Genomic DNA, 25,812 nt, shown 5'->3' on the forward strand with positions numbered 1-25,812 from the left:
TTTCATCATGAAATCAGCCGATCTCATTATACAGATTAGTTACTGTCTCCAATTAGTTTTTTCTGTGCCACAATCAACCAAGGAAAGGAAAAAAAGAAATAAATAACCATCAATATTTGTATGAACCCTAAACATGCTACTACCAGGGGTACGTTCTTGTCCACTTACTTGGATCTCTATGTTAAAGGGCATGGATAGCCATCCTTGCTTACTTGTGCTGTCTCTGCAACATAGAAATAAATTATACATGAGACTCCGCCTGTCGTCTAGGTAGTTTCAAATGTACAAAGATCTTTCCAAAGATTACCTCTTTCCAATTCTATGTTGGTTACTCTCTGTCAGGTGGGACAATTTTTGATCTGAGGAAATATCAAAAACGGTGCTCATTAATGCACAATCGTGCATTCCTGTTTCCAAAAGTACACAGTCACGGGTTTCATGACTGCCAATTTCCTATGTAATTGAAATAATACCTAAAGCATTATCCTTAAAAACAAGCTGAAACCAACGGTTAACTCTCCTAGTACTGCGCTCACGCAAACGCGTTTGCAATTTATCCAAGCGATACAATTGCAAGCTCCGCAGTGCCCTTTTAGCAACGTTTGTAAAAAAATGCGTTTTCAGAAAAAAATATATTCGATGTCTCGCTAGTGCCAAAAAAATGCTGTGAGCTCTCCCTAGAGGGACGCGTTTAAGGCAAAATTCCGGTGACATTAAGCTCAAGCCTAAACCAATTAACATGAGATATTTTGATAATGCGGCAGTCACAGTGGGTCTTTTTCCTGTGCTCGCGCCAACCCTTTTTCCGAATCCCCGTTCCACTTACTTGTATATATTTCCGAGACCGCTACGGATGGCTTCCTCATTAGTAATGGAGTCGGGTTAGATTCCCGTCTGGTTGTTGTCGTTTTTCTATCCCTTGGAGTTTCCGGTTTGTGTCCCGCGTGCTAGGAATTCTGGGAAATGTGGTTTAATGCGCTTGGATTGATAGGAGATGTAGTTTGGTGCTTTTAACATACGCTACAAGTGGTATGTATTTAGGATTTCGTGTTTTTAGACTTTACAAACAGGTTGATATTTTGATTTTAGAACTTCTGCATCCCAAAAATATAATTTTCATTTAAAATAATAAAACTGCAATTATTCCTCATTAAATATATATGTGTTGAAACAAGAATTGGCAGAACGTGGGTTTTTGGGACATTTAAAAACCAAACAATGACAGCAGTGGCAATTGTGCCAACAATAGGCTCAAAAACGGTTGGTTATATCACCAGCTCATATAGATCGTTTGTAATTGCTTATCCAAGGTTGTAAATTTCCGATAGCTCATTCAAACCATCAATGGGAGTATCAAATTTGACGATTAGTAGTGCTTCCCGTTGTGTTAATCTCTTTTCCAAATCAACTCCCCGTGGATCGGCTTCCAATTTGGAGATAACAGTCCAACGTAAATATTGCATGGTTATTGTTGATCCAATGGTGTACCAACGGAGCAGAAAGTACTTTTTTTCGAATACGCTGAGTAATCCTATGTCGAACTTCTTGATTTGTCTTTCCCACATACAGTTTTTTGCATGGACAAAGAATTCCATATACAACATTCCTGGATTTGCAATTGGTAGCTGTGTTACACTAACAGGACATTCATAGCTGCGACAAACCAACAGCTCATGCGCCTCTCTGGCACACTAACATGACATACATATCTTAAAACACACTAATATAACATGTATGTAAGTGCAATTACATGTCAAGCAATGCTAAATGCACAAATATGACGTGCATTGCAACAGGGCACTAAGTGTTCATGGAAATTATAACTATCGCACCAACATGGCATTTATAGTTGTGAAACACCAGCGTGATGAGCTGATCGCAGTAACATGTCCTGCTTAGCTAGTGTACGGCACACTGACATGGTATACATAGCAATACGACCCAACATCACATGAATCTGTACTGCCTGATCCCGTCTCTGATGATTGTGCCAGGTCAGATTAGTTTCTTTCAATTTAAAGTTGATGGTATTTGGGGGATCTCAGCAAACTGGATCCTTCAATTCATACTTTCTACAAGTAAGGGCATGTAGAGTTTTGGTGTATTTTATTAATGACCAGACATAAAGTTCTTAGTGAAATGTAGTAGTGTTGGTTGGAGAGTTCTGGAGCTTTGTCTTACAAATCGGCATGCGATACCTGGCAAGTCCTTCCAGTCAGGGGTGCCTGTCTCAATCTGACTTGGCTGCTGCCTGTGATCGCCTGACTTTTCTCCTGCAGCTCTGTGTGGCACCAGCTGTCACTCGTAGTATTTTGACACCGTGTTGAGAAGGAATATACTGTATTTGGAGGGGGTGCAGCCTATGCCCAGTAAATCTCACCCAGTTCTGTCTTAGTCTTCCTCTGGCTGCCAGTGCCACCAGTGGAGTAGCTAGACATTTTGCCACCCATGACAGTACCTGCATTTGCGGCTTCGCGGCAGCAACATGGATACTTTTAACTGCAGATTGCTCACCTTGTGAATAGAGACCAAAGCAGTACCTCTCAAAGCGGAGGGCCTGAGTAATGGTTCACATCAGAAAATCCTGCAGGAGTGAACGAGCGAAATGCCTTCCCTATTGAGCCTCAGTGTAAGGGAAGTAGTGCTTCGTGTTCAGGTGCACCAAAGACCACACCAGCCCCAGCCCTTTGCATGTCAAGGCAATGGTAGCAGCCTTGGCTCTGGAATATTGAGCCCTCAGAGCTTCTTGAGGCTGCTTCTTAGCCAATGCATAGCAAATATTAATACAGAGGACTATTCATCTTGATATGGGTGGTTTCTGCACCACTGTGTCTTTCTCTGCCCCAGAGAACCCCTTAAAATCTGACCCTTCACCCGATGGTCTTTGGTGCGATAGATTTGAAATTAACTCATCGCTCTATGCTATGATTGATTGAGTGATTGGGAGGGAGATCAAATGTAGTTAACTGCAGCTGACGAATCTTCATGTATGGGGGGTGCCATTTGTGGTGGTATAGATTCAAGGCCCTACCCTGCTGCTGTGACAGAAGATGCGCCTGAAGGGGCAGCTCATGCACAGATTTTCCAGCTACACACTCTCCTGACCCAATTCAGAGCCACTAAGATGAGTTGGGCCCAATCGTCCTTGAGAACTCGAGACAGGAGAGTTAGACACAGGAATGAATAGAGGAGTCTCGTACTCCAATCTAGGCGGAATACGTTTCAGAGAGAGAGCCTTCTTGGGACCTTCAGCGCATATTGGTGCCGACATTATGTGTTCTTGGCGGTGGCGAAGAGACTGAGCCAGGGTTTTCACCATTGCTGGAAGACACCCAGCTCCACTTCCGGGTGGAACTGCCATTTATGATCTACTAAGCATCGCTGACTGAGTTTGTCTACCCTAGTGTTTAAAGATCCTTCTAGGTGGTGCACAAGCATGGAAATGCCCGGACGATGCAGCCAGTTCTAAAGGCATAGGACCTCCTGACACTGGACCGCACCTACAATGTTTGTAGCAATAACGCATGGCAGTGTGGTCTGTGAGAAACTGAACCAGCCTCCATTTGATGGAAAGTAGGAAGACTTCTTTCAATACCAAGCAAGTGGCCCTTAACTTCAACAGGTTGATGAGGTTTCTGCCAGATGCTAAAGTTCTCTGATCTTTAACTCTACCAGACCTGTTGGGCCTCTTCAACGTACACGAAGACAAGGACATGATGAGGACTTGTCACAGGAGCGGCCTCGATAGCCAGAACCGGTTCACCTCTGTGACTTCAAGCAAGACTGTTTCTTTTGGTGTACAGAAGCATACACTTTCTTGGTTTTACATTCATGGATCAACTTCTGATTCATAAGGGCTCACTCCACACACAACCTAGAACCAAAACACCAGAGACGCACTTCATGAGGCTCTGCCACAGATATCGGTTTGCCATAGTCCTTATAAGCTTAAACCCTTTAATTTGCGGTGTAGGGGCCTCCTTTGCACGCTGGAAAAGAAGAATTTTCTGAAAAAACACTTGTCAATTGAGAAGGAAAAGGTTGGGAGTGAGCTCTGGAACTGCGTACAAAGGGACAGAAAGAAAGGAACGGATGTCAGCGCCGCAGAAAGGTGCTTATATGCAGCTCTGACCGTCACTTCAGGTGCGGCATGAGGTTGATATGGAAATGCATGATGTCACCCACCAGTGCTCAGGGGCTAACCTGTAAGAATCTTGAGGATCCAATCTGGCACCTGGTGATATTGACAAGGTGAGGAAGCTGCAGTTATATGTATACATCATAAATAAAGAATTAAATCAACATAAAAATGGCATTGTTTGTTCCTTGACGTCTAAAGAAACTAGCTCTTCCTTCCGATTCCTCTATGACATGCAATATTTCCGTAATGTGCGCTATGTTGATATAGTTGTGGGTTTTGAGAGTAGGACCGGACAGGCCATTTATTCCACTAGGCATTTACCTGATGGGCTGGGCCTACTGGAGGCCGGCTTTGAGAGACCAGGGCCACCCCTGGTGCCCATTACTTTTCCCAGTTGCTGGAGGCAAGGGGAGAATTCAAGAGATATATAGAGAGGGGGGAGGAAGTGAGAGAGAAAGCGAGAGGGGGGAGAAGTGAGAATGAGAGAGAGAGATGGGATGGATAGAAAGAGAAATCGCACAAGGAGACAAAGGGAGTGGGGCTGGTTTTAATATTTTTGTCTGGGCTGCTTTAGGTTCCCTAGTATGGCCCTGTTTGGGAGCCACTACCAGAGACACTTTGGTCTATAGCTATAGCCACAGTTTAAAAGTGACTGTCGGGGGCAATTATGGAGTTGCTAAAGAGAAGCTTGAAGCTTAGGTGGAGAAGAGGATCACGCTGCCTCTCTCCATTTACAGGCAGAGTCATACTTTTGAAGATGTTTTTTCCCTAGGTTTCTTTTTTGGGAATATAAGTGTGAGCAACTTTTATTCTTCGGCCCAAAGTGGCTTATACTCAAATTAATTAGGTGAGGGTTGGGGCAGCCAAGTGTGAAATTAGAGAATATGATTAATTCATATGGATATGAGAAAGGGGGATATTATTTTCAGATAGACTCATTATCTGGTAGCATAAGTTTGATATGCTTTGCATTCAGGGAACAATTACTTCTTAGGTATATGGACTGACATTTCCAAAAGCACATTATCTTGGGTGCACATGTCTAACTCTGAGATCAATGTGTGGAGCATGTGGGTCTGGATGCAATTGCCTGCAAAGGCTAGATCAGAGACAGCACACTTTACTCAGTTAAGGTTTGTAGCTACCCTGTATGCCACTGACATTCGAAAAAGGTAAAAGTAATTAAGAGCTAAGCCAGTACCCGTAAACTGGGAGATTTTTCAGATTTAATACTTTGATGACACTGGAAGAGTTTAAAGATAAAGATACATGGGTAGGGAATACATAATAGATCATGAGATGCTTTCAAATGTGATTAAATCTTGGTTAACTGCTTCATGGACTGCCTGTCCAGCCCAAACCATTCACTTTATTCAATACAGCGATTAATAGGTCAGGCAAGCATAGCTTAATTGCAACCCTTTATCAAAAATCCAACACTGATCTGTGAGAAAGCTTTTACCGCTCTAGAACTGATAAGAAATGGCACTATTCCAGTCAGCAGACTAACCATGTGCTCTATAGACACAGTCAAAAACTCTTGCAATGTAATAGTCTATAGAAGTTATATCAAACTGAAAGAAACTGAATGTGATCTTTCCAAAGGTCTTGCCTGACTGGATAGATGTCGGGTATCTGATCGATTCTATTCATTAAATTACATTATAAAGGGAGCCTCTGGTAATAGTGGATGGCATGAAAATTCACTCCAACAGTAAACAAGGCCAGATATAATAAAGTATCTTTCAGTTGCAAACTACAAGATCAAAATCACAGGTTTTGCAACTGCAAAATGATATTTTAGTATTTATTAAACCCCTTTAGAGACTCAGAACAGCAGTTCTTAATTACAAAAAGGATTTTAGGAATTATTTCAAATCACAACGAGGGAGGGGAGTGAAAAGGACATTCCTCCTATATGTATCAATGGTTTTCGATTGCAATGGGCACAGAAATGTTACCAACTCCTCAAAGACGCGGTAAAAGATTGCAAAGGGGAACCTGTCTCCGATACACAGCTTTCCCTTTTGGTATATGGGGAAAAACATTTTTTAAAAATCATTGGTTTATTTAAGGGACACAAAAAAAATCCCTCCCATTTAAGATGGTGGTCCTCTATTCCTTGCATGCCACATCCCTGTGCTCGTAGCCAATCACAGGGCAAACAGCGAGTCCATAATAATTATTTATAAAGATGGTCATTCGGACACCCCTGCCTCTAGAGATTTTGCAACCAGACCCATCAATACAAAGGTCTCCAGCTTTTCTTTAGTGAGCGCTACTTCTGCTCACGGAAAGTCCTCTCGGCTACTAACATTTTATCACTGTAAAATAGAGATGGCATTTGTTACACTATTACCACTCTATGAAGATTATCAACAGTGAACATGCAAGCCTTCTAGGTGAGGTTATCAGCAGAAATGGTAGGAAAATGTTGATCAATATTAAAAACCTACTCCTAACTAAAGAAGTAACATTCAAATCTTAACATGCCCTCTGGCACTAAAGACCTAACCACAGCAGTCAGTCTCTGGTACTCAGTTTTAACTATCAACTTTAAATGTACTTTGGAACTGCAACCCTTTGTCTTCATCAGCATATCGGAGTCTGAAAATATATATTTTTTTCTATCAAATACCACTTTCCATTTTGGGCAAATAAACTCACTTTTCTTAAAGAAAAACCTTTCCTGAAGAAAAAAAATGTTTGCTTGCCTTTAAGATATCAGTTCTCGTTTTTAGGAAATACATCACCTTTTCATTGAGTACTCGTGTAAAAATGCCTCATATGGACAGATTCTGCTACCAATGGCCATGTATTACAATCATAGGCCGTGGATGCTCCCTATAAGTCAAAGGATTACTGTATTATGCCAACAATGCAGACCATTATACCATGGCTACCATTGTGCCCAGGCTTGACACCACAACAGCTAGGATGCCCACTATATATCTGAAATGGGCATTATTATTCAGGGGGCGGTCACTGTTCTCTCAGGGATGACTAAAAGTAGGCCAGACATACTTTTAATATGTTAATGATGGCTACCAGTATGCCATAAGTAAACCAATGTTGGCAAAAATGGTCAAGTGTGACCATTATTACGCCACTGGCACTATTATGCCATAAACGGACACAATTCTGCCAGAGATTAAACTCTTATGATGGGGGCTACTATACTCATTTGGCAGTCCTTGACACTAGGCATAACTTTCATAAAGTGACACTGTTTATTATAGAGAGGCACAATGACCGACGGACACATGCATAAATAAATGCAGATGAGGCTCTTTTCTCTGAAACGAGTAGTACTGCTTTCTTTAATATTCAGTCTCTCTGAAATATTGGACTTGACTTCACCTCTGAGAGCTACTTTGAGGTTGCTGGCAATCTAGCAGTACCTCCCAAGCTACTCGTTGGAAACCGCTACATTAGTACATAGGCTGCATCACAAAATCGGTGCCAGATCACCAAAGGTCTGTGTTCAACTTGCATCCACTGTATGCAATCTGTTTCGTAGTATATCTGGCCCAGAGATAGCACATCAGGTCGACAAATACAGAGTAATGACCAACTGGTTCAAAGATGCTTCACCGACAGTCAAAGAGTGGTCTTATTAAATGTAACAAATTAAGAGTATTATTTTGATGAACTCTTGGCTGTCTCAGGCCCCCATGATTTTTTGGGCACCATTGAGCGAGCTCTCACCAGCTTTGGAAAGACAAATGAGCGTTGAAAATCTGTGAGAGACGATTTTAAACAATGAATGCAGAAATAATACAAAGTGCTTAATTGTATGGAAAGGGGAAGGCGATAAAACATTAACTTCTATTTATGGGGTGGGAGGTTTAAGGGAAGATACTAGCGCTGGGAATATGACAATGCAAATACTTTTATCGTGTTGACTGCAGTGCGATGTTACACACCGTTGCCCTTGTGGAGAACATCCAGTCTTCAAGAGTGCTGCTTCGGCCACAATAGCATGATTTCCGAAAGGCATTTCAGAATAATTATGCAAGTGATTTTGGTTCAAAATGAAAACAAGCTGTATTCCCAATTCGTTTATCTAGGAGAACAAGAAGGAACACTTACAGCAGAAGATACTGCAAAGTAAACATGACGTAGGGGTAACATGCTTACCGATCTATACGCGGACACCTCATCTCCTAATCCTACATGCGAAGTATGTTCAAAATTCATAGGCTCTCCAATCATGCTTCGGTCTATTCTCCGACGCCGCTTCTATAACACAAAATACAAAATGCTTCATGTGTGGCAGACAGAGGTACAACTGCATTACATGTGTCCATTGATCTCTGGATTGCCTTTAAAGGCAGCTGTTTCATGAATGTTTGTGAGAGAGCGCAAACTGACCTAAATGTATGAGTGCATCACACTTACCTGTAGTAAGCATAAATCATGAGGAGAAATGCCATGAGTGCTAATAGTATCTGAAATTATATTCTGAATGTATAGCTAATGTAGAGATTTAAGTAGAAGTGGAACTAATACAGAAATGTGTGACACTATATGATTTTATTAGATGTGATTATTCCTGAATTCATGTCGTGTAGCTGCTAAAATGTAAGATGGCATGTGGTAAAACGCAGAATGTGGTAGGCCTCAGGGCCAAAGCTAGAAAGTGTTTCTTTTCACGACATAGATTGAAATAATGTTTTGGCCATTGCATTAATGGGCCATGATTTATAGATGTGTTTACTGAATAATAGAATAAGAGTATTAACATGCTTTAATTAATGAAGAAGTTGAATGCTATAATCATTATGAGAAATGCTGTGGGCCTGAATTATTTTAAACATTGATTTATACGTACATGTCTGGGCTGAGAAATGTTGCAAGCCTTTTTGGAAGTCTATGAGAGTTGGGTTCTTGGCTGCAGATATCTGTCTGCAAAGGAAAAGGGGGGATCCAATTATAAATGAATGAATAGAGGTCTGTTCAGTAGACGGCCCAGACATGGAGGAGGGTTCCGGAATGTTTAAGGGGTATCAGCGGGCCGGAGAAGAGTCTGAGAAGCAAGGTCAACTCCAACGTACGAGGCCCAATACAAAGCAGCATGGAAAAAGCCAGAAGCTACACCACGTGAGAGGCGTCTCACGAGGGGCGTCTCAAATGTTGTTGACTGTTTTGTATTAGGGACAGCACCCCTGGGTGGAGTTAGAGCAGATACCTGAGGACCCTTTAGAGAGCGGATGGGTAGGCAGAGAGGGGTCATGACTGGAGAACTATAGGTTTTCACCAAGAGACTTAGAGTGAGTGACTTCCCTTGGGGGTCATTCACTGCTGACACCTTCGTTAGGTTGGGATTTGGTTAAGTAGGGATACCATCTAGAGCAGGGTAGGGACAGCCTAACCTGTGCGTTTTCCTCCAACTTAAATGAAGGAGAGATATGCGTCAATGCTGATAGCTTTATTATTCTTAGAACTTGTGTTAGTGATTTCCGTTGCTCGTCTGAGGGCTTTCAGAGAGCACATGTATGTAGTTGGACCTGTGTATCTCGTGAATCTCATTCTGAGATGCCTGTATTTGCAGCTTATCATATCTTTACAATAAACTTTTGAAAGCTAGAAGTTGTTTGTGATCTTTGGGAGCAGAGTCCTTTATTGGGTGAACTAACTTGCAGAGAGGTGCACTTTCTTCCTCAAAGACAGGCAATAAAGGTTCAGTCGACCAGATCGAGGTTTGGATCAATAGTGATAAGGTATCGATCAAAATCTCGCCCTTCCAGTTGGTAGCTATAGAGGATGGTTGCCTTCTTGAGGACGGTGACCTAGGCCAGGTTAGCTTACCCCAAGGCCCCTAGAAATCGATGATCGGAAGAACAGCCCGCCGAAGAAGATCCGGATGACGTGAGACAGAAAAAGCAGCAGTATCGGTCGAGAGTGAGTATAAAGGGTCATGCGTGTTAGATTGCGGTGTTTTTGTATTGTATCTATGTTGTAATGTCTGGCGGAGTTGAATGTCTGTAGAGTGACTGTGGAACAGGTTGTGAGCGCGCGCAACCGGTGGAAATCTTAAGTTCAAGGAGAGCTTAAGTGGTTCGGGTGTATCGGACACCCAGAGTAATTGTCAAATAGTGTGAAGGGGGTCATGAGGTACCATTGATCACCCGAAAGACCGAGATAGGGGGAACGTAAGAGTGAGTGCGTGAGTAACGGACGCTGGTCGGAGGTTACTGTGTGTGTAAGCAACCTATCAGAGAGACGATAGACATTTCGTCAGTTGTATTGACAATTACATATAGACTGTGGACGTACAGTCGAGGGAAGTGACCGCTTGGTCGGAAGTAGTCATTTTTCGGTGTATGAATGGGACGCATGCATGACCGGGAGACGAGTTGAGAAAGGAGGGGTGCTGCTGCGAAGCGGAGAAAAGTGACGTCAGGTAGTGTCGCGCAGTGATTGGCTGACCGAAGACAGACCGCGCCGTGATAGGCCAGCTAGAAAAGACGTCAGAAAGTGTCGCGACGTGATTGGCCGACCGGAGAAAGACCGCGCTGCGATAGGCCAAGCTAGCAAAGCCGCTACAGGATTGGTGGATTGTCATCAGGAAGTAAACAGAGTAGCGAGGCTGGATATTGTGCGTATAATTATGAAGTGTTTTAAATGGCTGAGAGCGGTGTTCAAAAAAGAGAAGCGGGGATCGTATGAAGGGGAAGAAGCCCCGCCGGAGGGTACGCCAGCTCGTTACATGGCAGTGAATGTTGGGCTGCATACGATCCTTTGGATATCAGAGTGGAGTAAGATTACTGAAGGAAATGAGGAACTGACGTTCCCGAAGTACGGGACGTTCAGATTAGAGGTGTTACATCGATTAAAATCAGTCATGACCTCAATGAGACCCTTGCCTAGACCGACCCAGTTTGAAGCTCTTGAAGCATGGATTAGGGCAGCGCATGAAAAGAATATGAACAGACGACAAGAAAGGGTGAAACGATCGGTAAGGGCAGTGCAGGATGCCAGGTGGGATGCGGATGCTAAAAGATGGAGAGTGCATAACATGGAAGTAAATAAACTGTACCCAGTGTTAGAGGTGCCCGTAAATAAAAGCCCCCTAGAAGAAGATGATGAGAGCGAAACAGAGGACAGCCTGATAAACAGATTATTGACAGACAGGCCACCCCCGTATAATAGAGCAGGGGGAGAGGTCGAGCATACTGAAGGAGAAAAGGGGGGCAATGCAGGAGAGCATAGACCGCTTCCCAGTTCAGAGTGGGATCCTGAGGCAAAGAAAGAGCTGTCCCAGCCTAGTCAGGTGCAACAGGTAGTCGGGAGGTTTGTGGTACAAAGAGCGCCGGAAACGGAGTGCGCCACATCCTACAGATTACCAGATGCACTACAGGTACCTGTTACCATAGGTCCTATAATATCGATATATGACCAAGAAAGAGCAAGAGGGGAAGAACGGGTACGGAAGGACAGAGAAAGAGCAGAGAAGGCAAGGAGGAACGATACGATCAATTCCCCAAGTCAGATGCCGATACCGAGAGAGTGGAGCACCCCGATGCACACAGCAGGGGACCCAGGAGGGGATCCTGGGGGCCCTAGATGGCCAGCGGATCTGAGGGGAACCGGACGAAAATCCTTTCAAGAGCTAAATGAGTACATGAAGAAGTGGGATGAGGCAGTGGAGGCTCACAAGAGCATCATAGCTGCAGAAGCTGAAAGGGAAAGTCAGGACAGCAGAGCTCGGACTCACTGCGGGGCTGGGGAGAGCAGCCCGGAGTGGGACTGTAGAGAGAGGGATAGTAGGGGAGTCACCCATTGGGCCCGGAGTGGGAATAGAACAGATCTGGAAAACGGGGGCCCCGGGAGTGGAGGGGTGGCGTGCCCAATACTCAGTGAAGGGGAGAGGAGAGCGCAAGAGTACAGAAACAGCTTTAAGTGTCCACACTGTGTGCCCGGCAATAGAGAACAGAATGAGAGTTGTGAGAGGTCGCACCATAGTCCCTGTGATGACGGAAATGAGCGCAGCCCAGGGAATATGGGGAACCAGGAAGGATCGTATCGGATACTGAGCGATACTAGGCAAAGGGAGAGTAGCGACCAGAGGGAAAATAACAGAGAGGCGTACGGTGAAAGGAGAGAAGCAGAAGAGAGTGGGCAGAGTAAGAGTGGGGGTAACAGGCCCGTGTTCCATCACCTTCCAAGATCGGATGGCCGAGCATGGGACCTGGAGAGATGGGAGCAAGGGAGAGTACTCATTAACTCTCCCGAGCCCAAACGTAGAGCTCGAAGTTGGGATGGTAGGGAGACCAGTGAGCCCCCTTCGAAAGACATATTGCGAGCTGAGATAAAAGCTAAGAGACTCGATGTCGCCAGCTTAAGGTCAGACCTGGATGACATGATAGATGGTACCCTGCCTTTAGAAAGAATGGAAATGTATGAGCAGGATGAAATACTGTATATGGCAAAGGATATCACTCGAAAGGCGAGAGCAATCCATGAGAAGTTAGTCGAACTAGCAGGCAAATATATGGTGGATCTGTCAAGAACCAAAGCATTACAGGGTAACCACAGGCTACATTACACAGATCGAGACCTAGATGAGAGGAGAACGATTGGGCTGAAAACGCATATAAGGGAACTGATCACTGGAATAAGGACATGGAGGGCACTAGATAAGTGGGAAGAAAGGTGGTCCAAGAAAGGGACCGGTAGGAGAAGCACGCTTGGGACGACACCAGGAAGGCTGCAGGGAATAGAAGCATACCCTTTGCGTGAAGTCGCCAATGGGAACTATGTGCATGTCCCTTGGAGTAGGGGAGATTTAGCTGCTTTTACCACCTCCTTCCCCAAATTGCGGGAAAACCCGGTGGAGTGGTACAAGCAAGTTGAGAGATTTGTAAAAATCTCAAAGGTCCTATGGATAGATCTGAACACGCTGTTCGACATTGTAGTACCAGGAGATCTGTGGACAGCATGCAAGGTTAGCGCTGAGTGGCCCACAACGGAGCCAGAGAGAGATGCTAAGACTAATGGGCCGTCCGAGATTGTGATGGCAAAATTCGAGAGAGTGATGAATTGGCTGAAAGAGAAAGTGCCAATGCAAGACATAGATTGGGTCAGAATAGACCGAACCAGACAGGAACCCAAAGAGACCGTCCACGAATATTACGAGAGATTACTGAAGGCGTTTAAACAGTATAGCGGCCTGGATGTAATGGATCCAAAAGACATAGGGCAATTCGTGTCCAAGTTCGTCCTGGGACTGAGACCGGATATTAGTTTAATGATTCAGCAACACTCGATTTGTTGGCAAAGTAAACCCCTAGACGAAATACTGAGGTATGCCAGGTACTGCTGTGATGAGATAGACTCCAAGGCTAAGAAACTAAAAGAAAAGTTGATGGTGGTACAGATGCAGGCAGCAGGAAAGGGGGGACAGCAGCAACAGCAGCAAGGAACAGGTACAGGAGGAAAGAAGCAGTACAGTCAGAACAAGGGCAATGAGGAGAGTTCCACCTTTAGACCCAGATTAGACATAGCTGCCTTGAAGAAAACGACAAGGTGCCACCAGTGTAACGAGGTGGGGCATTGGAAACGCGAGTGTCCCTACAATGTAGAGATAGGAGAACAAGAGGAAGAGGAGGAAGAGGTCCAGAGAGCGCCTACGAAAGGGGTGACGCCATACCAAGGAAAGGTGCTCAAAGGGGGGGGGGGCTCCTCCCCGAGCCCAGTTCCCGCAACCTCCTCGAGTAGGGACCATGGGTAAGACCTATAGACAGATGCCCCTGTTTGTAGAAGGAGAAGAGTGCTATTATGTGGACCCATTAACCGGACAGAGAGTGGAAAGAGAAGACTGCACCCTCGGGGCAGCCTTGGAAGTGGATCAGAGGGGACCCTATGTTGAAGCAGAAGTAGCAGGGTGCCCCACGACATTTCTGGTGGACACAGGAGCCACTAGGTCCACGATCAGATCAGCTGCAGTTCCAGACCTGCCCATGTCTGGAGAGACCGTACAAGTGGTAGGGGTCGCAAACAGGAGAATAACCAGCCAATTGACAGAACCGGTACAGGTGAAAATAGGGAAGTACAGCGATGAGCACCAGTTTGTGGTTTGCGATTCAAGTCCTGTGTGTCTGCTAGGAAGAGACCTGTTGTGTAAATTGAATTGTACTATATACTGTACACCTCAGGGAGTGGAGGTATTGACCAATGATGATGATGCAGACTTCAAAGTTGCAAACTCAAGAATATGCGTGGAGCTGTACCCTACTTTAACAGTAGATGAGCTCCCCTGGGACTTGAGAGAGACAGTGGCACCAGAAGTATGGGATTTCACTGGGGAAGAGATAGGATTGGTCAAAGGGGTGGACCCAGTGAAAATTGTAGTGAAACCGCATGCTGAGTTCCCAAGAACACCCCAATATAAATTGACTCCAGAAACGATTGCAGGCATAAAGCCCGTGATCGAGTCCATGATTAAACAGGGAATACTGAAAGAAATCGTGGGTAGTCCATGCAACTCCCCGATTATGGGTCTGCAGAAACCAAATGGGAAATTTCGGATAGTACAGGACCTTCGAAAGATTAATAACATAGTCGTTTCATGTTGTCCAGTGGTACCGAATCCATCAGTGATACTGTTTCAGATTCCATTCCAAGCTGAGTGGTTCACTGTGATTGATCTTTGTCAGGCTTTCTTTTCGATCCCTCTGGACGAAGAAAGCCATTTTCTTTTCGCATTTAAGCTGGAAAATCGCGTCCTAACATGGTGTCGTATCCCTCAGGGGTATACAGAGAGCCCATCGATCTTTAACCAGCTTTTGAAGAAAAATCTTGAAAGTCTAGTGCTGCCCCAGAAGTCAGTTCTGGTCCAGTACATAGACGACCTCCTTGTGGCGTCAGAAACAGAAGAAGCTTGCAGGGAGGACTCCATTGCTTTGTTAAATCACCTAGCTGCCAATGGGCACAAGGTGTCCCCGGGAAAGTTGCAGTACTGTCTGACAGAGGTGCAGTACTTGGGACACAGAATAGAGAAAGGCAAACGAAAGGTGTCACCAGACAGGATAGAGGCGATCATGAAAATGAATGCGCCTAAGACACAGAGAGAGGTCAGGATGTTCCTAGGGATGGTGGGTTATTGCCGACAGTGGATCGCGAACTTTTCACTGAAAGCAAAGCCCTTGCAAAAACTGACGCACAAGGAGGTGAGCGATCCGGTACCATGGGACAAAGACTGTTTGATGGCATTCCTACAGCTGCGAGAGGACCTGTGTCGTGCTCCGGCATTGGGAATGCCTGATTACAATAAACCATTTTTTCTTTACTGTTGTGAGAGAGAAGGTTGCGCGTTGTCTGTGTTAGTCCAAATCCATGGGAATGCCCGTAGACCAGTTGCTTATTTCTCGGCTACTTTAGACCCAGTAGCCGCAGCGTTGCCCGGATGTCTCAAATCCGTTGCTGCAACGGGTGTCAGCATTGAGAGATGTGAAAATATCGTCATGGGGCACCCGTTAGAGGTGTGCGTGCCCCATTCTGTTGAACTGTTGATGACCAGGACCAAAACACAGCATCTGACCAACAGCAGGCTCACGCGCTATGAGCAAGTTATTCTTGCTGCAGAGAATGTGACCCTCAAGAGATGCTCTGTTTTGAACCCTGCCACCTTGATGCCACTCCCAAATGATATCGAGGATGATGATGAATGTACAGACCATGACTGCCTCGATGTGACTGAACTATGCACCAAACCCAGACCCGACATCGTAGATGAGCCACTGACTGACCCAGATGAAATTTTCTTTGTCGATGGCTCATGTGTAAGAGACGAAGTTGGGCAGTTGAGAGCAGCTTATGCTGTTTGTACAATTACTGGAGTTGTGGAAGCTGGGTGCCTGGAAGGAGTACACTCCGCTCAGGTAGCCGAGATTATTGCCTTGACACGTGCTTGCTTGGCAAGCAATCAAATTCGAGTCACCATATACACCGACAGCCAATATGGTTATGGGGTGGTTCATGATTACGGGCAGTTATGGTCTCAAAGAGGGTTCATGACCTCTTCAGGCTCTCCCATTCGCAATGGAGAGTTTGTGCGCCTGTTGTTAGAGGCGTTGCAATGCCCAGCAGGTATCGCAGTTGTAAAGTGCACCGCACATACCAGAAATGAGGACTTCGTTTCGAAAGGCAATAGATATGCTGATGAAGTTGCGCGGTATTGCGCAGAACAAGGGTACTCTTTCACAGAGGTGGAAGTGGGTGGAATAAATGTAAGAACTGAATTAGCCATGATATTGGAAACTGTTGATACTTGGGATGAACTGTCAAACATGCAAGAAAATGCTCCTGATTTTGAAAAAGAAACATGGGAAAAGGCAGGATGTGTAATGGGTGAGTCCCATTTTTGGGTCTCAGCAGACGGCAGAGCAGTGTTGCCCAATGAGATGGTGAGTCCAATGGCCAGACTCATACATGGTCCCGTACACTTAGGGAGAGATGCTATGCTGAGAGTGTTTAGACAGACTTGGTACAATCCTAAGTTTCGAATAGCAGCAGAAGCAGTGTGTCAGCGTTGTGTGACCTGTCAGCAGCTGAATGTAGGGAAAAGAACACCAGTTGCACTGAGTCACATAGGAAGGTCTGGAGGTCCATTCAATCGAATGCAGATAGATTTCATTGAAATGCCGAGATGCAACCGCCTCCGCTATGTCCTGGTGGTTGTTTGTGTGTTCTCCAGATGGGTTGAGGCATACCCTACACGTAGGTGCGACACCCTCACAGTGGCCAAGTTACTGCTTAGGGAACTCATTCCGCGCTTCGGGGTGCCGGCCTCTTTGGAATCAGATAGGGGAACGCATTTCAATAGCGAGCTTGTGAAGATGATTTGTGCAGCTTTAAATATCGATCAGAAGTTGCATTGTAGTTACCGACCAGAAGCCTCAGGAATTGTGGAGCAGATCAATGGCACGATCAAAGCCCGAATTGCCAAGGTGTGCTCCTCAACGACCCTGAGTTGGCCTGACGCCCTGCCATTGGTTCTCATGAGCCTTCGTAGTACCCCAGACAGAAGAACGGGGTTGTCACCCCATGAGGTGTTAATGGGGAGAGCAATGAGGCTGCCATCTGTCCCAACTACTGCACTGTTAAATATCACAGATGATATGATCCTGGACTATTGTAAGGGGCTGTCTGACGCCATTCGTTCTGTGTCCCTTCAGGTGCAGGCTGCCGAGGTTCCATCGTGCCAGGGCCCGTGCCATGACCTGTATCCTGGGGACTGGGTCCTGGTGAAAAAACATGTGAGAAGAAGCTGCTTGGATGTTCGTTGGCGTGGGCCTTTCCAGATCATCTTGATTGCGAATACGGCTGTGAAGGTGGGAGGCCTGCCCAATTGGATCCACGCGTCACATACGCGAAGGGTTCCAGCACCTCGGGAAGAAACAGCTCCTCTCTCGGATAGACGTCCAGCAGAGGACCGAGAAGCCATAGAGGGGGCTAGCCAAGCTGAAGAGGTGCCAGCGGAAGCAGGGAACGAGTCTGACCAAGCTGAGGACGGTCAGTACAACAGCGAAACAGACGACGCTACAGAAGGAGAAAGTAGCTGGGAGTACGAGTCAGACACTGACAAGTCTGACAGAGAGCGAGAACAGACAAGAAGGAGAAGGAGTAGAAGGGCACGTGGAGAAGCTAATTGGCCGCAAAGAAGGAGTTCTAGCCTGAGGTCAACTCCAGAGGTAACCCTTCCTTCGATATCAGAAGACTCAGACCCGGAAGAAGGTGCTCAGGGCGCTGAAGCACCGGACCGAAGAAGGTCGAGAAGAGTGCGTGTGCCTAACAGAAGATACTCCACTCCTGAGTGGACATATCTGGCGACAAATGTCTGTGAAACAGGAGACAGGGAGGATTCGAGCGGTGGTGGTGTCCAGTTCTGAGCCCATCGTCACCGTGGAAATACGACTGTTGGTACCCGGAGTCGAACAAGAAGGGTCACTAACATTCATGCTCCCCAGACCTCCCCGCCTCAGCAAGTTAAAACACATGTTTCTTTCAGAATTGCAATTCCCCGACTTTGGTACAACGATAACAGCACATGAAGAGCACAATCTTCGTTTGGAAATACTGAACTTTGCTATCGAAGCTGCAGGCACAGGCTTGATAGTAGACTGTTAAAGGACTTTGTAAATAAAGTGAACAGAAAAAAGAAGATTACCTAGCGCCCAGGAAGCAGAGAATTTTAGGGAACTTCCCTTGAGTTGATGGAGAAGGGCTAGGGTTGTCTTTATTGAACTGTTAAAGGACTTTTGCGAAAAAGGTTGTCAGCTTCCAGTTGTGTGGATTCTAAAGACAAAAAGGAAAAAAAAGAGACTGTAAAGGAACGAGAGGAAAAGAACTTTTTGCTAAGATAAGAGAGAGCCATATTGTCTGACGAAATGGAAGCCGGCACCCAGAACCGCAGAGCTAAATGTATAATAGGTACACTAATAGTAGGAGTGATAATATTAATAGCTTTAGTGGTAACAATTTCTTATGTAAAGGGACATGAGGAAGAGGCGAAGGTAACTGATGTGAAATCTGTAGAAACGCTTACACCCACTGTTGTTGGTGAGAAAAGGGAAAACATTCAAGAGAAAGCGTTATTAGCTGCAGAAGCCCGCAGGTTACACGTAGATGAGTCCCAAGGAGACTTTAGGTCAAATGCTTATGCTAAACTCTTATATGAATACGTGGATGCCATGGAGGTTAAGGACTGTTATGTCTGCATGCAGTTGCCGGCGTCTGTAGATGAAGGCATTAGATACCATCACCTCCCGCTGACATATGGCATTACATGTAGCTTATTGCTTAGTATATTTTATGAGAGAGATAGTTTTGAATACTATTTCTCCAACTATGATTCAGTGTTGCCAGAAGTCCCAAATTATAAGCAGATGAACAAATGGGACTACTGGAAGAGTGAAGACAGATTGGCCAAATTCTTCATTCCTTGGATTACCTTAGATACTTCACATGCCCGTAGATATAACCTGACATGCAAGGTGTCAGAAGTCGAGAAGAAGTTCATAGGGCAGGTGGATGATCGTTACAGGAGACAAAAGATTTTGAAAAAATCAGGACAATGGAAAACAGATTGGACCGAGGAAGAGAAGGCACACAAGAGAAAGGGTAGTAGTGGTCCAATAGCTTTAGATAAGACGCAGAGAGGAAAGCTATGTCTTCACCGAGCCAAAACGTATTATGAAAATGTATACGTGGGAGAAGTCGACTGTGAACATGCTTTCAATATAGAGTACTATACTAAGGATTTCCTAAAGGGAATGCAAGTGATTCCAAATGTGTATTTTGTATGTGGAAGAAATGCTTACGTGCGACTACCTGACAACTGGTATGGATCATGTTACCTAGCAATTGTCTTCCCCAAAATATATCATGCACAAGACTTAGTGATCATCGAGGGCAAGACATCATCAAGGGGAAAGAGAGATGTAGGAGATGCAGAAATGGTTGGAGATGTCTTTGGAGCTATGTTCCCTCTTTTGGGAGTAATCCTTAATGATGTTAAAATTAGACGACTGGCAACAGTTGTCGACAGGTTGTCTGCCAGCACTGCTCAGTCCTTAATGCTGGTAGAAGGAGAGATGCAATCGATAAGGGCTATGGTTCTTCAGAACCGTCTTGCGTTAGATGTCCTACTAGCAAAAGAGGGCGGAGTCTGTAAGGCTTTGAAGGTCCAGGAATGTTGTACTTACATTCCAGACAATTCAAAGCCCCTTGAGAAAGTTATTAGGAACATAACTAATATTCACAAGGAGATCGAAGACTTGAGTAGAGAAAATGTCTGGGAAAAGGTGGGCCACGGAATGAGTGAAGTTGGAGGGTGGATTTCCACCATAGGCAAAAGCTTTGTGTGGTATATACTAAAACCTATCATCATAATATTGATCTGTGGGATTATATTGTGGGGATTGGTGAGGGTATTCAAATGGTACAGAGCAAGAAGGTCAGAAAGGGCCCAAAGAGAACAGCTGCAGAGATTGGCTGCCATACAAGATAATCAGTACAGGAGTCTGAGGGCTCTGGAAGCGCAGAGACAAATTATGCCAGCAATAACTGCAGTTTAAATGTTAGTGATGACCCCGAGAGGTCATCAAAGGGGGGAACTGAGAGAGCGCAAACTGACCTAAATGTATGAGTGCATCACACTTACCTGTAGTAAGCATAAATCATGAGGAGAAATGCCATGAGTGCTAATAGTATCTGAAATTATATTCTGAATGTATAGCTAATGTAGAGATTTAAGTAGAAGTGGAACTAATACAGAAATGTGTGACACTATATGATTTTATTAGATGTGATTATTCCTGAATTCATGTCGTGTAGCTGCTAAAATGTAAGATGGCATGTGGTAAAACGCAGAATGTGGTAGGCCTCAGGGCCAAAGCTAGAAAGTGTTTCTTTTCACGACATAGATTGAAATAATGTTTTGGCCATTGCATTAATGGGCCATGATTTATAGATGTGTTTACTGAATAATAGAATAAGAGTATTAACATGCTTTAATTAATGAAGAAGTTGAATGCTATAATCATTATGAGAAATGCTGTGGGCCTGAATTATTTTAAACATTGATTTATACGTACATGTCTGGGCTGAGAAATGTTGCAAGCCTTTTTGGAAGTCTATGAGAGTTGGGTTCTTGGCTGCAGATATCTGTCTGCAAAGGAAAAGGGGGGATCCAATTATAAATGAATGAATAGAGGTCTGTTCAGTAGACGGCCCAGACATGGAGGAGGGTTCCGGAATGTTTAAGGGGTATCAGCGGGCCGGAGAAGAGTCTGAGAAGCAAGGTCAACTCCAACGTACGAGGCCCAATACAAAGCAGCATGGAAAAAGCCAGAAGCTACACCACGTGAGAGGCGTCTCACGAGGGGCGTCTCAAATGTTGTTGACTGTTTTGTATTAGGGACAGCACCCCTGGGTGGAGTTAGAGCAGATACCTGAGGACCCTTTAGAGAGCGGATGGGTAGGCAGAGAGGGGTCATGACTGGAGAACTATAGGTTTTCACCAAGAGACTTAGAGTGAGTGACTTCCCTTGGGGGTCATTCACTGCTGACACCTTCGTTAGGTTGGGATTTGGTTAAGTAGGGATACCATCTAGAGCAGGGTAGGGACAGCCTAACCTGTGCGTTTTCCTCCAACTTAAATGAAGGAGAGATATGCGTCAATGCTGATAGCTTTATTATTCTTAGAACTTGTGTTAGTGATTTCCGTTGCTCGTCTGAGGGCTTTCAGAGAGCACATGTATGTAGTTGGACCTGTGTATCTCGTGAATCTCATTCTGAGATGCCTGTATTTGCAGCTTATCATATCTTTACAATAAACTTTTGAAAGCTAGAAGTTGTTTGTGATCTTTGGGAGCAGAGTCCTTTATTGGGTGAACTAACTTGCAGAGAGGTGCACTTTCTTCCTCAAAGACAGGCAATAAAGGTTCAGTCGACCAGATCGAGGTTTGGATCAATAGTGATAAGGTATCGATCAAAATCTCGCCCTTCCATTTGTACTGCTAGTGGCTCCTAATGGTAGGAGGTGAACAGGGTTTCATCACTGTTACAAATGATTTTTTATTTTTAGGTAGGAGCCTTCCTATGATCCGAGTGAAAATTCACATTTATTAAAAGGGCATCCGATAGGACTGCCATGAATGTGTAATTGCATCAAAAACCATGACTTACAATTACCTGCATTAACAATAGAGCAGAGTAAAAGCTTCTTGAAAACACTAAGACTCGTCCCATGTCCCTCTCCCCAACAGGTTTTTTGTTTCCCCTACAGATTGACCACACAGAGTGTTGCTTGTGAGAACCTTTGGCAAAAATATAAAACACTGTACCGCAGACTGGTTTTGTTCACAAAGAAAAACCATTAACATAGGTCACAATCATCTCGATACATGAGAAAGTAAAGATAAAGTACTGACCAGATCAAACAATGGGAAACCAAAAAAGATTTAGTTATGTAATTTGAAGCAGACGCTGAATGACCACGGAGGTACATTTTGAAAAGATCATTAAGAACAAGAGACGACATCCAGCGGAGAGACAAAGCAATTTTCGAAGAATACAGAGACTGAACCAAGTAAAAATGATGGCGGTTGTTGGAAATAGTACCAACTGCAGTAGTTAAAAGCATGGGCAACGCAGGGGATTTTAAAAACTGAACACCAAAATGAAACCACGAGCACCACCCTGGATCTCTAAAGTACACTTAACCATTAAGAATATACCATTTTTATCTTTTTTGCTTTTCTCCCCAAGAAAATTCCTACCCCATTGTGATTTCAGGTTTTGGTCGAATACTAGGATTCAGACAACTGCCTATGCTTCATTCTCAACTAAACAGTTTGTCTCAAACACATCTCCTGTCAGGCTGTTATTTCAGTGATTTAAGGCTCTGTACCTTCCGAAATCTAATTCTAAAAGTGTAGTCTAATTTGTGGAAGTATCACGACGTAACTCCAGAGTCTGCAATGGTGTCCTTCCCTCATTCAATGCCCATGTGTGGTTAGAAATGCACAAGACAACTCAGTCTTATAAAGAGAACAATCGGCTCGCTGTAACTCTCACATCCCACCACCCCAATCAACACAACCCCGAACAATAACCAATGAACCAAAAATTGTAAGACAAACCGTTGCCTCACTCTACATAGCTCCCAGAAATGAGAGAAAACCTCATTTTGCAGAATCAGAGGATCAAAACCGGATGCTGCTTCTAAGAACAGTGACGAGCCACAGCAAGACACACACCAATCACGCCTGCTTGTATACCATCTAAAAGACAAAATTTGCCACAATACTTTAGGTAAGATGTTTTGTCTCTGGTCCCAACTTAAACCACATCTAGCGGCACTGTTACATAATACATTACTATCTGATCAGTTAACAGATCTCAACAGTGACCAATAAAGAATACACAGTAAATTCAAATCAGTCTTCATTTTAATTTTCTCCCACATGCCTCCTGGCGGCCCTCCATTTCTGCAAACATACCATCTATTCGGGCCATTGTTATGTACCGCCTCATTATCATGGTGCTGATAGAAATTTGGTGCTTCTCACCGGCTGACAAAGTGAAAAAATGTGTCTTATTCATAAATAATCCCAAATATGGCCATCTATATTGGGTGCCTTTGATGGAGAGCTCATCAGTGACAGACTTAAATGGCATTCTCCTTCATAGGGTAATTCACAGTATAGTTTGAAATAGCCAACAAGTATACTCCTGAAAGATACCTTACTATTTTCCTCTGGCTATTCTTAGCACTTCTCCCTCATCTGACTTGTAATGAAGTTTTGCCAGAGCATCTCTAACCCACTGGTCATGGAATGGTTTCCTTAGGCCCACTGTAAAAACTCGAGCCATTCTCATTACAGCGTGATCTTCTCCTAGAAGGGTGGAGAACATGGCCACCAAATCTGCTTCCAGGGCGGGCCCTGCACCACTTCTGTCACGCCTTAGATTTTGATATTTTCCTGTTGGGAGCGGTTTTCAGGTTCCTCACACCCATTTAAGTCATTGCTTAATGTGCTTCAAGTCTTCGGGACAGTCTGGGGTTCTTCTTTCCCTCATGGTCCACCATATTCTCCAATTCCACAACACTGTCGCCCAGAGGATCCATATCTTCCTTGACCGTATCAAGTTTAAGTGCCAGATCATATCTAAGGTATCGTAGACTTTTAGCGAGATCACACACTACGTCATATAAGCTCGGTCTTGAAGATGGGCAAGCCCTTCATAATTCAGACTTCATGGGTAACATCTTGAGTTGCTGAGGGTGGTCCAATTATCTGGGCCCTGTAGGAAGAACCCATGGCTGCACACCCCCATCCTCGTTGTGAGTGCAAAGAATCCCAGCCAGTTCTTTTATGTTTCTTTTTTCAAACAACATTCAACCCTTGAGTCAAGGGTCACTCCCAGCGATGACTCCGTTATCTTGGGTGTGAAAGCATAGAAGCGATTCGATATGTGCTCAAGACCTTCTGGCTGTGTCAGTTGGGTATCTGGTTAAGGTACTCTAGCAAAACAGTTCAGTTTATATGTCTTGCTATTTACAATTACTTGGAGCAGTATTTAAGAAGATGACATGAGGGATGCGTCACCTTGAATAGCCCCTGAAGGTAGTGGAATCTGGCTCCTCCAAAGATGTACACATCACCCAGAAATAAAAAAATGCATAGACCAATGTGGTCATGACCCTAGCACATTTTCCTTGTTAAGATCACCTTGCCCCGCCTCTCTGTCCCATGTACCCCCGCTACAGATTCCCTATGTGGCAGCAGACAGAACCCATCCAGTACATCCAAACTAGTTTGAGTGGCACTCACTTCCCCACGGAAACCAGCTTAGTTATCAGTCGGGGCGGAGGGGGAAGCGCAACAAAGTTCTCAAATACACTTAAAAAATGCCATCATTCTTACTCAGTGGCATCACTCAGCTGCAACTGCCATCCAGAGGAGTTGGGTTTCTGTTTTGGCGTGGTGTACTAACATACTCAGAAGTCAGGTCCTCATTTAGTCGATAGAACCTTGCTTAGGATTGGCTCCATCACCACTCCTGTTGATTCACCAGTGTCAATGGGTGTCCCAGGCGATGCATAACCTCACAATAAAAGTAGCTGGGGGGGAGGAGTCTCAGAGAGGAGTTTCTCACTTGTGCTGGGTCATGCCCTCCACCAACTAGAATTGTTTTTGTGTGAGAGTCTTGTATAGAGGCTAGCAACACAAGAAGTGGATTGATGGAAGGACTGCATCTGACAGCTTAGGATGGGTGAGGAAGGACAGCAGTATTTGTGGGAATACAATCCATCTGGTTTAGAGGAATATGTTACAGAAAAAGATCAGTTAAGGAATGACATCATGATTTGGGATGGCACACTGAATGCTAAGAGTTTAAACATCCCACCAGGACTGAGCGAATGATCAAACTGCCCCTACATAAGGTACACCTGCTGCTCTCTCATAACAAACACGCTTAGGAGTGGCTCAAAGACACCTGGTTCCTGTATTATTTCAGCCACTCCCTAAAGGGTACTTTCCAGGATGTGTATCTGAGCACCTGGCCTTTCACAGATATCTTGGACTGATACCTCCTTACCCAGGCTAAATCTCCACACAACTTGGGTGGTCATCTACTTTATGGGCCAGGATGATAATAGGGATTGTGTGCTCACAAGTACATAGAAGACCCCAATTTTAGCTCTTTTTCACTAATCAGAATAGACTTGATGCTCATAGAAAGCTTGGGTATGAAATTGAGCTGTCAGAACACTTCAGAGGAATAAAGTAGTACTACTTGGGTAGGAACGTGTAGGCATCATTTCCTTTCAGCTCTTAAAGTTTCTGCTGGTGGGCAACAACCCCCACCTATTGGGTACTTATCTGTGGCCATCAACTATGGGTACCACTGGATTGGATTCTGGATGTAACCTTCTGTCAAGAGCAAGTCACTACTTCCTGGCAATTAATGCCCGTCGCGTCCAGGCCAAAGGACATTTGGGGTCAGTCTGTGAATTGGCTGTAGACGGCGAACCCTAATACACCAGAACACAGTGAGGCGAACACAGACAATTGACTTGCCTTCCTGTTTCATATGTCTGGCACTTATGTACCCGCACCTTTGTTGCTTCATAGGTTAGTCCCCCACATATGCCA

The 25,812-nt window shown here is 44.7% G+C and overlaps 1 protein-coding gene across 1 annotated transcript in view; it reads right to left on the reverse strand.

The window, feature by feature from the left end:
* The window catches only part of LOC144826439 (CDC42 small effector protein 2-B-like), a 258,551-nt gene that overhangs the window by 132,430 nt on the left and 100,309 nt on the right, over positions 1-25,812 (reverse strand). The window contains exon 3 of the mRNA XM_078684766.1: positions 8,282-8,383. Coding sequence (XP_078540892.1) covers positions 8,282-8,383 — 102 coding nt within the window. The remainder of the gene's footprint in view (positions 1-8,281; positions 8,384-25,812) is intronic.

This window comes from Lissotriton helveticus, chromosome 3_2, assembly GCF_964261635.1.
Source record: "Lissotriton helveticus chromosome 3_2, aLisHel1.1, whole genome shotgun sequence".
Classification (NCBI taxonomy): Eukaryota; Metazoa; Chordata; class Amphibia; order Caudata; family Salamandridae; genus Lissotriton; species Lissotriton helveticus.